At 54.8% G+C, this 11,349-nt stretch overlaps 1 protein-coding gene across 1 annotated transcript; it reads right to left on the reverse strand.

The window, feature by feature from the left end:
• Positions 1-82: 82 nt before the first annotated feature.
• On the reverse strand, positions 83-11,047 carry FANCG (FA complementation group G). Its single transcript, XM_063180439.1, has 14 exons — positions 10,925-11,047; positions 10,736-10,817; positions 9,117-9,248; positions 8,134-8,327; positions 7,359-7,512; positions 6,173-6,303; positions 5,670-5,816; positions 4,728-4,888; positions 4,433-4,499; positions 3,592-3,929; positions 3,378-3,433; positions 2,651-2,788; positions 1,621-1,753; positions 83-1,369 (listed from the first exon to the last, which is right to left on the reverse strand). The coding sequence occupies exons 1-14, from the start codon at positions 11,045-11,047 to the stop codon at positions 1,252-1,254; spliced, it is 1,974 nt and encodes a 657-aa protein (XP_063036509.1). The 3' UTR covers positions 83-1,251.
• Between the last annotated feature and the right edge of the window lie 302 nt (positions 11,048-11,349).

An 11,349-nucleotide genomic window follows, 5' to 3' on the forward strand; every position in this document is an offset into this window, starting at 1 on the left:
CCCGGGGCTCTGGGTGTGTTAGCGTTCAAAAACACATAATCACGGAGCGATTATATGTGGTGCTTTTTATTAAGAGCTCTGGGAATCGGGGTATATTCAACCCAAATCTGACTCCGACCATACATCCGAAATGATCATGTTTTATACTCTATCGTTACATAACTTTCATGTTAATTATTAAACTTATATTGTTCTATTGTATACATAAATTTAGCCCCTCTCTGAATTTCCAACATAGTTTCTTACTATTCTTCTTATGGTTATATAATATTTACATTTAATTACTAAACAATCATCACATCTAACAATTATATAATTTATCATACTGCTTACGCAGGTGCAGTTGAACTGGGAAAGCACAAAGCCTAACATTTTAGATTCTATCTTTAACTTTTTCCAGGGTTCCACTATCAGGTGCAGCCCAGGATATGCCAAGGTGTTTTTCTGAAAGAATTGCAGGTCAGAGCCCACCCACAGCCCCCTCTCTATCCCTCCAGCGTTCACAGGAGGCTGCAGCAGCTCCTACCTTGCTGTCATGCCCTCTTTCCCCTCACTCCATGGCCTTGCAGATCCCAAGCACTCCTTCCCTCTTGTGGGAGGCAAGGCTTTTCAAAGGCTTGGGCAACGGGGTAAGGGCACCTTCCTCATCCAAAAAAATCTCCACCAGACGCGGGGCAGGGCATGTGCTCCTTCACCCCTGAGGGAAAGGGGCCTGGAGCTGTGGCATTGGCACAGACCCTCAGGACCACAGGGGACACGCAGGTGTGGGTCTGGACTAGAGCAGCACTGTGAATTGCAGACCTCTGAGCTGCACACTCAGAGAGAACCCATTCTCTGGGCTCAAACCACAGTAACCAAGCAAAAAGCAGGCACACAAAGCACTGACAAGACAGACCACCAGCTCCCTGGAGCCCGAGTGCAGAGCCAGCCCCACCATGCATAGGGCACAGAGGATGAAGGTATCTCTGCCCTTCATCTCTCACACATCCAGGCACACAGCCCATGGGCTCCCAGTAGCTGGAGGCAGTGTCAAGGCCATGACTGCAACATTTCTCTGGAAAAAGAGCATGGACAAACCCAAAGCTAAAAAGAGCTGAGCTGTTTATTAGAAAAGGAGATGTATTCTGTTTCAGTCCTTTGGGAATCTAGCTTCATCACAGAGTAATTCTGAGTCTTGAAGGAGTTCTTAAAGGCCTTGTGCCAGCCAAGTGCAGGCAGACCTCAGCAGATGGGTATGGGGGCATGACCAGGTCACCTTGGGGTGTCCTGGGCTGCTGCCCTGAGGTAATCCTGTATGCTTCTGGCAAGAGTTTCACTGTGAGGGAACACTGCCTGCTGTTGACATGAAACCAGGTACAAAGGGAGCGACCTGAAAGAGAGGGGACCGTGGCAGCAGTGAGGACTCCAGCATTCCTTTGCCATGCCCTAAGACATTTGTTCTGCAGGTCCCCTTGCTCCACCTGCAGTTCTGTCCTCCCCATTTGCCCCAGGGAGTCCCAGCAGAGCCACAGCCTGTGGCCCCTCGGAGCAGTCACCAGGGGAAGCTCTTCGGACACCTAAACTGCCCTCATGGCCTGAGAGAATTTGCACTGCTGAGACCTCACCCACCCCTCTACACACCTTCCCTGCCCTTGCTGCTGCTCATCCTCTGCAGGGCAGCTCTGGGAGAACTTCTGCCACTGAGCAGCCGCCTCCTGCTTCCGGTTCAGCTCCCACAAGGCCTGCACCAGGTAGGAGGCAGCAGCTGGGTCACCTGCAAGACAGGAAGCAGGATCAGTCCTTAGCAGAGGAGGAGCAGGTCCCCAGCACTGCTGTGGGTTGCAGGGCATTGCAAAAGCAGCTCAGCAGCCAGACGAGGTCAGTGAGTGTAAGGGGAGGTGGTGTAGTGGGGAGGAGGCTGTCCTGGCTGTGTCACAGGCTCTGGTTAACGCCAGGGCTGGCAGATGGCATCAGCCCTGGGGCACAGCCTGCCACACCTCTCTTGGGACACAGACTGGGGTTCTCCTTGCAGGCACGTCCGCAGCCCCAGAGGGAGCAGCCAGGGGCAAGACTAGGACCAGCAGGTCTGACAGATCCTGGTGGAGCTCACACCTCTTCAGCATGTCAGAGCACTCAGCAGGAGAGAGCGGCCCTGTCAGCAGCACTAGCTGTGCCTTGGCTGAGCTCAAGACAGGAATGTTCCCTTTGCAGGCCTCTGTACTGCCAGGCATGGACTTGCTGCTCCCTCGGGTGAAGCACAGCTCCACTCCTCTGTTCTGGGAAGGCAGACCTGACTGGGAGAAAGCTGGCTGTACCTGGGACAACTGCCTCTTGCCAGAGTGATGCTGTGCCCACCACCTTGTCCCTGTACCTGCTGCTGCCAAGCTGGGGTTGAGAAAGAAATTTCCAAGCTATCTGAGGGCACAGGTTGTTGTCAGGGTTCTGATACACTCCTCTGATAATAGTTTTGGGGTATTTCTCCATGCCAGTGAGCTGACCAGGCCCCACAGAAGTATCTCCAGTATGTAACATTGCTAGTGGCCCTACTGTTGTCCTTGACACCTGAATAAATGTGGTATAAAGCATAGGAACTTCCTGCTGAATACAGCAAAGCAGCCCAGGACAAATTTGTGGAAATCCCTTGTGTTCCTCACCAAAATGAGCCTGTTACCTGGTGAGATCTGCAAACTGTGCTGGAAATCCAACAGAGCTTCTTTGTTCCTCCCCAGCTCCAGGAACTGTGTACCTCGCCCAAGGAGAGAGAGCAACCTGATCTTCTGGAGCACCTCCACTTCTGGCTGGAGATTCTCTGCCACAGGAAGACACACACACATGAAGACAGCATCCTCCAGATGTTCTAGAACTCCCCTGTTCCCAGCAGGCTGAGCCAGGTTAGCAGTCAGGACAGGCCAAGCATTTCCTTGGGCTGCTCATCCTCCAGCTCTGGAGACAGAGGCAAAGCTCAGCCTCTCTGCCGGGCTGGAAGAGGTCGGGAGGCAGCAGAGGGGGAGAGTGAAGAATGTCAAGAGCCCAGAATGTTACACGGCTGTGCTGAACAGTGACCTCAGCAGCAACCTGGCCTTTAGCTGTCCCTCTGCACCACTGGCATGTATCTTTCCCCCAAAAACTGAATTGGAGAAGCTTTCCAGTTCACAGCCCCTTTATAACTGCTGCCTAGGCAGTGAAGGAGGCAGAGCAAAAGCCAAACTCTGCTCCAAAAAAACCCAGCCAGTCTCTTCAGAGGCTTCAGCGTGGCCCAGAGCTTTGCACCCTGGGACAACTGCCTCTTGCCAGAGTGGTGCTGTGCCCACCACCTAGCCCTGCACCTGCTGCTGCCAAGCACACAGATCCTAACCCAGGCAAGGCCCCACACAGGTCCCACTTGTGTGGTGTCCTACCTGTGTGTCTGATGCCAGACCCGTGAAGCTGGACACGCAGGAGGTCACTGAGACACCTGTGGGTGGGAGGCCAGAGGAGCTTTGGAGCCACTCCTGGGCTCTCAGGAGTGCCAGGTTGTCAGGGCAGCCTCAGTGCCATGCTGTATCCTGCCCTGGCCCCACCATCCATGGCTGCCTGCTGGGGAGGCCCCTTCTCCCAGCAGGGCTTTATCACCTGCTGAACTGTGTCACAGCCTCCTTGCTCTTGCCCAGCTTGGCCCATGCCCAGCCCTGGTGCAGGTATCCAGCTGCTCTCCAGGCAAGGCAGCACAGGCTCTCCTTCTTGTGGGACAGGAGCCCACCTGCCAGTTCTGCCCCTGGCAATGAGGACTCCAGCTGCTCCTGCCTCTCCTCCACTCGTAACACCCGTGGAATGAGGTCAGTTGTCCGGCTGATGACCTCCTCACACACAGTTATGGCATCCTGGTGCCTCCCAGCCTGCTCCAAGGCAGATGCTGCTTCCAGGAACACCTCCGGGATCCTGGGCAGAGCTGACCTGCCATCCAGGGGCACCTGGGGAGCAAAAGTGACATCAGTGCTGCAGAACTGCAGAGTTCTCTGCCAAGCAGCATGACTCTGTTCATACTGGGAACGTGGAGCTGCTGCCCAGCAAAGCTCAAGCCCTCTCCCACAGTCCCTGGAGCCTGGTGGAGCAGGCAGAAGATGGAAAGCACTCACAGCTCAGCAGAGTCAAGGCATCAAGTCCCTACTCTGGAAGTGAAGGACATCCAAAATCAGGCTGACAGCTGCTCCCCAGAGGGAAGGGGAAGCTGTCTCTCCAAACAGCAATGGGGAGTGCTCTCTGGTGTGAATCCAAAGGCAGACACGCCACAGGTGCTAGCCCCCACTTAATTTCCTTTACGTCAGCCCCTACCTCATTTCCTTCACATCCCAAACTAGACACTGAAGCCTGGAGTCCAGGGCTGATGCCTGGGCCCAGCCCTTGGGACTGGGTTTGGATGCCTCCAACCTTCATCCTCCAAGTCACCAAGGGAGCTCTGTACCAGGACACCCACCTGCTGCTGCAGCCCCTCCTGAAGGAGAGACAGAAAATCCAGGTAATGTTCCACTGCATCAGCCACCCTGCAACAGAACAGGACATGTGGTGGAAGGAGAAGTGCCATCAACCAGGTGAAACCTGGATTGCCAGCCCACAGTCCCTCCCCCTGCACCACACTGCCCTGTTCACAATCTCTGTGCTTTGAGCAAGCCTACAACAGCAGCACTAAACTGGACCATTTCCAGGAGCACAGGGAAAACTGCAGAGCCCAAACAAGCAGCATGCTGCAAGCAGAGCAGAGGCACTGTTACCTCCCATCCTGGAGACACCGCTGTGCCAGAAGGTATTTCACTTCCGAGGGGTGGCAAGGCCGGAGGAGGGAAGTGAGTACTGGTGTGTGGACAAGCAGCTCTGTTCGCATTAGGAAACAGGGACTAGAGGAAGCAGCTGCTGGAGGGCTTTTTCCCAGAGCCTGTGAAAGAGGAACAGAAAATATTATCAACACTAGACTGGTCAAGTCTCAGGCAGCTGCAATCTTTTGTCACTTCTGACATCTGGAGATGCACTCAGGCAAGCAGAAGTGCTGCACTTCACAAGCACAACTACATTGTTCTCACAGTGGCTTCCAGCAAGAGCCATGAGGATCACAAGGGGCAGGCCATCTTCTGATCTCCACATGGCACCAGGAGATTTGCAAGATCACCCAGACCATCTCAGATTTTTAGTTCAAGGTACTTTAAGCTGCCTGGAACACCATCTCCCATTGCAGCCATAGACCTAGTTAGACCTAAGGAGAGAGCTCCCTCTCCTCTCTGTATGTACCTGACAGTTTTCCAACAGCTGAAGAGATAATTCAGGGTCTACTGCTGTGACCTCTCCCAGGCAGGTTCACACAGCTAATGCACTCTGCCTCACTGCAGCCAAAATCTGCCCTTAAAAGTCTCCTTGCTATTATATACTTCACTAAGAGATTGATACTTTCTGACCTGAGACTATAACCTCCCAAGCCACCACAAACATGAACTGGGACCCAAAGTCTTGCCACATCCAAACGCGGTGCTGAGCAGGAATTTCAGATCTCGCTGGACTCCTTCCTGCCCACTTGCTGAAGGCAGAACCATGCTATTTTGGGGACTCCTTCCAGGGTCAAAGAGCCTGGAAGGAGTCCAGGAGAAGGAAGAAGCCTACTTTGGAAGCTCTGTGCAGGCTCTGCTGGGCAGAACTCATCCCAGAACGACAGGAACCAGACAAACCTCGTAGAGCAGGGTCAGGGCCTGCAGCTCTGTATCGATCTCTCCCAGGTCATGGTACACTGCTGCCACGTGGGACAGGGCAGGAAGGCACTGGAAATCTGCCTGGAGGGCCCGTTTCAGGTGCTGAAGGGCTGTCTGAGGCTTGCCCTATGTGGATGGGAAGACATGCATGTTGTAAGCACATCCTGCAGAAGTCTTTACAGTTTGGTAGGATCCAGATCCTTGCTCTGCTTCCCCAAGAGAGCCCCACTAAGCAGGGCAGCAATTTAGACAAAGGCAGCCCTCCTCAGGTTGGTTTTTGAGCTTTTCTTTCTGCAGCAACACTTTGCAGTCAGCCGAAATCTTGGCATGGATTTTGCAGCCTGTCCAAGAGGCTGGGGCCACAAGGGCAATTTCTGCAATCTCTTACCTCCCTGAGAGGCCTTGGACCACACAGAGGCATCGTGGACATGAGCCTGAGCCCACCCTCCCCACAGCTGCCTTTCCCCTTTTGCTGTCATTACCATTCGCTGAGCGCAGCAGCCAAGGCAGGTGTGGATCTGGGCCAGGATATTCTTGGAGCAGAATCCTCCTGCAGCTTCCTGAAGGAAGGAAATGGCGGTGGGGAAGTTCCCAGCCTCCAGCTCCTGCAGCCCTAGGACAGACCCAACATATTGGCTCTGTGGCTCACTTTTGTGTCCCACCTGGCCCCAAACAAGTGGTGCCCTTTCCTTCCCAGAGCCACAGGGACTTGCCTGATCCCCTCCAAACCCAGCGATGCACAGCCCAATAGTGCCAAGCTGCCATCTTGGCTTGAGTGGTTTTGCAAGAGAACAAGCCATCAATGGAAATGTTCAGCAGGAATAACAGGACTGCCAAGCCCAGGATGCTTCCTTTGGCCCAGAACAAGGACAGGGGATGTGCTGGGCAGGTTCACCTCCACATTCATCCACAATGATAGCAGTGCAGATAGGGAAGGCACACACAGAACTTCAGAATTTTTTCAGCGCATCTGGGTCATTTCCCAGCAGGATGCTTTGGGATATCAATTAATTAATATTTATTACCACTCCTTATTTGCCTTTTCTTCAGTCTTTAGGTTTCCCTCTGAAGCTGCTCTCACATAGCAGCACCACACTCACATGTCCTACAGGACAGGAAGGCCCTGTAGGAGCCCAAGCACAGCGAGGCAGTGCTGGCTGTCCCTGGAGCTGCTGGGATTGTCAAAACAGTAAAGGAGAGAAAACAGGCAGGACAGAACACAGCAGCCATTGTTTGCTGTGACACCAGGCTACAGAGCCTCACAACAGCTTTGTGTAGCTCTTGCAGCACCATGGTGTGACAGGAACAAGGTGCTTGCAACAAGGCAAGTTCCAGAAGAAAGGAAAATCTTCATAAATCCCCTGCCAGCCATCTGCTTTAAGGTCACTGCAGGGCCCAGACACTTCCCCTACAGCCACAGACAGGCAGAGGAACCCTGTGATAGTGCAGAGAAGGGATGAGCTGGGGAAAAGCAGGGAAGCTTTTGGAATATGGAATGTAAAGGCTGAGTCTCAGAGGCTCAGCCCAGACCCACTTCCAAAGGAACAGCCCAAAAAACCCCAAGGGCCAGTTGGCTTGGGAAAAGGAACCAGGACAAGGGCAAGGAAAGTGTTCCTGGGACAGAGCAGCAGGAGACTGTGCTGGCCTGAGTTCCTGCCCCCCACAAACCTTGCAGGAAGGCTGCTGCTGTGTGGAGGACTTCCTTCAAGTCCTTGGCGCTTTGTGCAAGGGGCAGGGAGGCCCCCTCAGGAGGGACCCGCCATGCCTTGATCAGGGAGAGGAGCTTGTTCTGCCCCTCACTGCAGTGAGCTCTTCCTGGGTCCTGTGAAGGCACAGAGGAGAGAGAGCAGGGAATGCTGAAGGGAAGCAGGAAATATAGGTCCAAGTGCACAGAGAAACAGGTCCCACCCAACCAGTCAACACTGCTCCCTGCAGTGGGAGCAATGTCCCACCATCTGTTCCCTTCTGCTACAACCCCCCTACTGCAGTGATTCCTGCCTGGCCTGGGGCAGCAGCTCCCCACCTCAGCGTGGGGTACACCTCCAGGGCCTCCTGGCATGCAACAGGCAGCTGTTGGAGTTCATTCAGAAAGACAGGACCTATAGGACCTAATAGACAGGACCTAAGCAGGGAAGGTTCTGCATCCCACTGCTGTTCCCTGCAGAGTCTGCAAGTCCATGTGCAGCCCTCTTCCAGCCTGCCCAAGTCTCCTGTCCGACACACAGAGGTCCAAGGCCCACAAAGGCAGAATATTCTGGGATCCATTAACACTCTCAGGGCCATTAGGCAATGCTGGGATGCCACGGGGTGGATTAGTCATGCTGACTGGGCAGCACTAATTGGTTCAGCTGTCCAAGTGCCACAACAACATTTTGCAGAGTGAGTTTTATGACAAACATGGTATTTATGCCAGCTCTGCCGGCATCTGCCTGTGCCCAGTTACCTCAGCGGTGCTCAGGAGCTGGAAGAGGCCAGCAACACTTCCCAGCTGGTTGGCTGCCAGCCACCAGGCTGCTTGCAGGGCCCCCAGGCGGTGTAGAGGTGCCTGCAGCTCCTCCACGGTTACCTCCTGCAGCACCTTTTCCCACAGCTCCTCTGTGCCAAGATCCTGTCCGCAGGCCCCACAAGCCTCCAGAACTGAAAAAAAAAAAAAAAAAAAACCAAGCAAAAAGACCTAGAGCTGTGAGAGCTGTGAGACAACGTGTTGGTGCCCTGTAACAGACACCCTGGATGCAAGAGGGAGAGAGAGCCTCAAGCAAGCACAGGCTCCTTGTAGCGATGGAAGGTGGTTGCAGAGCTGGCCTGGTCCCAGCAGAATGGAAAACAAGCTCTAAGAGAGAGGAGATGACAGCAGCACATTCAGGAGACAACACACAGCACAACTCAGAGCTGGACTCCAGTGCTGCTGAAGTCATCTGCCGTCAGGTAAGCATGTGCCAACACTGCAGATCCACCTCTGCAGCCTGTTTCAGTGAGCTTTCTTTGAAGCCAGCACACCATAATTAAAGAAAACACTCATTTTCTACTGTCACTAGAACTTTGCTCAAGACTTGGCATCTTATACATTAACAATCCTTGTTTCCCTTGAAACCTCCAGCCCATCCCTGCAGGCAGCAGCAGGCAGGCAGCTGCACATTGTCCCTGGCCACATGCCACTCTACCTCCATCCCTTACACGCAGAGCCTGGATGTCTGCTCACAGTTCCCCCCATCTCCAGCCTCTCCAAGCACAGCCAGGGGTGCCTGCCCACAGTTTCCAGGTGGAGCTAGGCATGTCTGCTCACAGTTTCCCTCATCCCTGGCCTTCTCTGGCAGAGCCAGGAGTGTCTGCTCACAGTTCCTGCACCTCAAGCCAGTCACAAAGTATCCCCAGAGCACAGAGAATGCTCTCTTCACCCCAAGAACTCCCCAGACAACAAATCCTTACCCCTGAGGAGCCCCTGGCGTATTCCTTCTGCTTCTCCTTTGATGACAGAGTCAGATGCTCCCACAGTGAAAAGCAGGGAATTGTAGAGGACAGTGAGTTCCAGAGGCAGGGCAGGGAGGGTAGCTGGTAGCCCTGTGGGCACAGCAACCCAGCAAGAAATTTAGCTGGCTAAGAATAAACAGCTATCCATGCTCAACACCTGGCTTGGCAACAAGAGAAGTGGCTTGGCAAGAAGTTTTTAGTGGTTGTGATGTGATTTAGCCACCTGGGAGCTGCAGTGCCAGACAGACAGCATGTGTCAGCACTCCAGGTGCCAACACTCCTCTAGACATCCATTCCCCAGCTACCAAAATGCTGCAGTCCTCCAAGACATTCAGTTCTCCCAGAGGAGCATCAACAGCCTACTCTGTTCCAGTACACATCCACCCTTTCACACACTGTCTCTCTCCTTATCACAGAGTCACACAATGGATAGGGCTGGAAGGGACCAGAGTGGCTCATCTGGTCCAATCTCACTGCTCAAGCAGGGCCATCTTAGAGCACACAGGATTGCATCCAGATGGTTTTTGAGTATCTCCAGCAAGGGAGACTCCACAACCTTTTAGGGAAATTTGTGCAGTCACCAGGGTAAAGTTATTCCTCATGTCCAGGTGGAGCTTCCTGTGCATCAGTTCCTGCCCATTCCTTGTGCTACTGCTTGCCACCACCGAGCAGAGCCTGGTTCCTGCTCTGACCCCTCCCTGCAGACACTGACAGACATTAATGAGGTCCCACTCAGTCTCCTCTGCTCCAGACTGAACATGTCCAGATTGCTCAGGCTTTTCTTGTACGAAAGATGTTCCAGTCCCCTAGTTATCCTCATTTTCCTCTGCTGGACCCTTGCAAGGAGTTCTGTGTCTCTCTTGCATTGAGGAGCTGAGAAAACTGAAAGTAAAGCTGCCTCACGTTGGGCTTTCTCTGCACCACACCTGTGTCACAGAGCCTCTTCCCTGGCTTCCTACAGAAAAGGTTGTCTCACTTTTGTTTTACAGAAACCCCAAAGCTCTGCCCAGTTAAGGTGGAGTCTGGGGCTGGACAGTAACTCCTTTTCTGGCCCAGGTCAGCATAGGGCAGCAGAGAACATTTCAGCTTGGCTGGTTTCCAGCACTGGGATACTGTAGCTGAAACTGGAGGAGCAGTGTCCATAAACTAAAACACAAGAGCCTCCACCTCCGCTTGAGGAAGAACTTCTTTACACTGAGGGTGGCAGAACACTGGAACAGCTGTGTAGGGAGGTTGTAGAGTTTCCGTCTCTGGAGACATCCAAACCCCACCTGGATGTGTTCCTGTGTCACCCGCTCCAGGTGGTGCTGCCTTGGCAGGGGGGTTGGACTGGGTGATCAGAGATTCCTTCCAGCCCTGATGATTCTGGGATTAACTCTTTTGCACCAGGCCCCGTTCAGCACTGGGCAGCGGGAACCCTTTCACCCCGCCGCCTTCAGCGCTCGTTTCCAGCATGGGAACACCGGAGCTGCATCCCGGTAAGCAGAGGTGTCAGGGACCCGGTGCTTCCACGGCACACGCTTCCGGCCCGGGACAGCACCGGCAGGTGAAGGCGGGGCAGGGCGGCCGCAACTCACCGCAGATGCTCCGGTGCAGCTCCGGGAGCTCGTCTCGCAGCTGCCGGCACACGCGCCGCGTCTCTCCGCCGCACCGCGCCGTCTGCAAGGGACGCACTTACCGCCGGCCCGGCTGCGGAGCGGCACCGGCGGCAGCCCCGCACCTCGGGGAAGGTGGGGGGCGGGGGGAAGGAAGAGGACGTGCCGCACCGTCCATCGCCCGACCACCGCCTGGCTCTGGGCAGCCCAGGCCCGCGGGCAGCCCCGCTCTGGCTCCGGTTCCGGCTCCGGCCCCGGGTCCGTCCCGCGCCGCCGCTTCATGGCCGCCGCCATCGCCCGCCGCCGCCTTTCCCGCCCTCGCCGCCGATTGGCGGGAACGGCCGTCACCAAGGCAACAGGGAAGCGCGGGGCCGAGAGGGCGCGCGCCGGGAAAGGGGAGGCCGCGGAGGGACAAACCTCGGCGCAAAGCGAAGCCAGCAGTCCGAGGGTCTGGGTATCAGATGAAAGGTGGCATTTGGGGCTCCAAGGGCTTGCAGGGTCTTAGTTGGTGGCAGCTGTAGATTAGGAGAAATCCAGCAAAGTCTGCCAATTTCTAGCTTGGCACAGCCCTGTCGGGCAGGGCGAGTGGCCTAAAC

The sequence above is a fragment of the Melospiza melodia genome, chromosome Z (assembly GCF_035770615.1).
Source record: "Melospiza melodia melodia isolate bMelMel2 chromosome Z, bMelMel2.pri, whole genome shotgun sequence".
NCBI lineage: Eukaryota > Metazoa > Chordata > Aves > Passeriformes > Passerellidae > Melospiza > Melospiza melodia.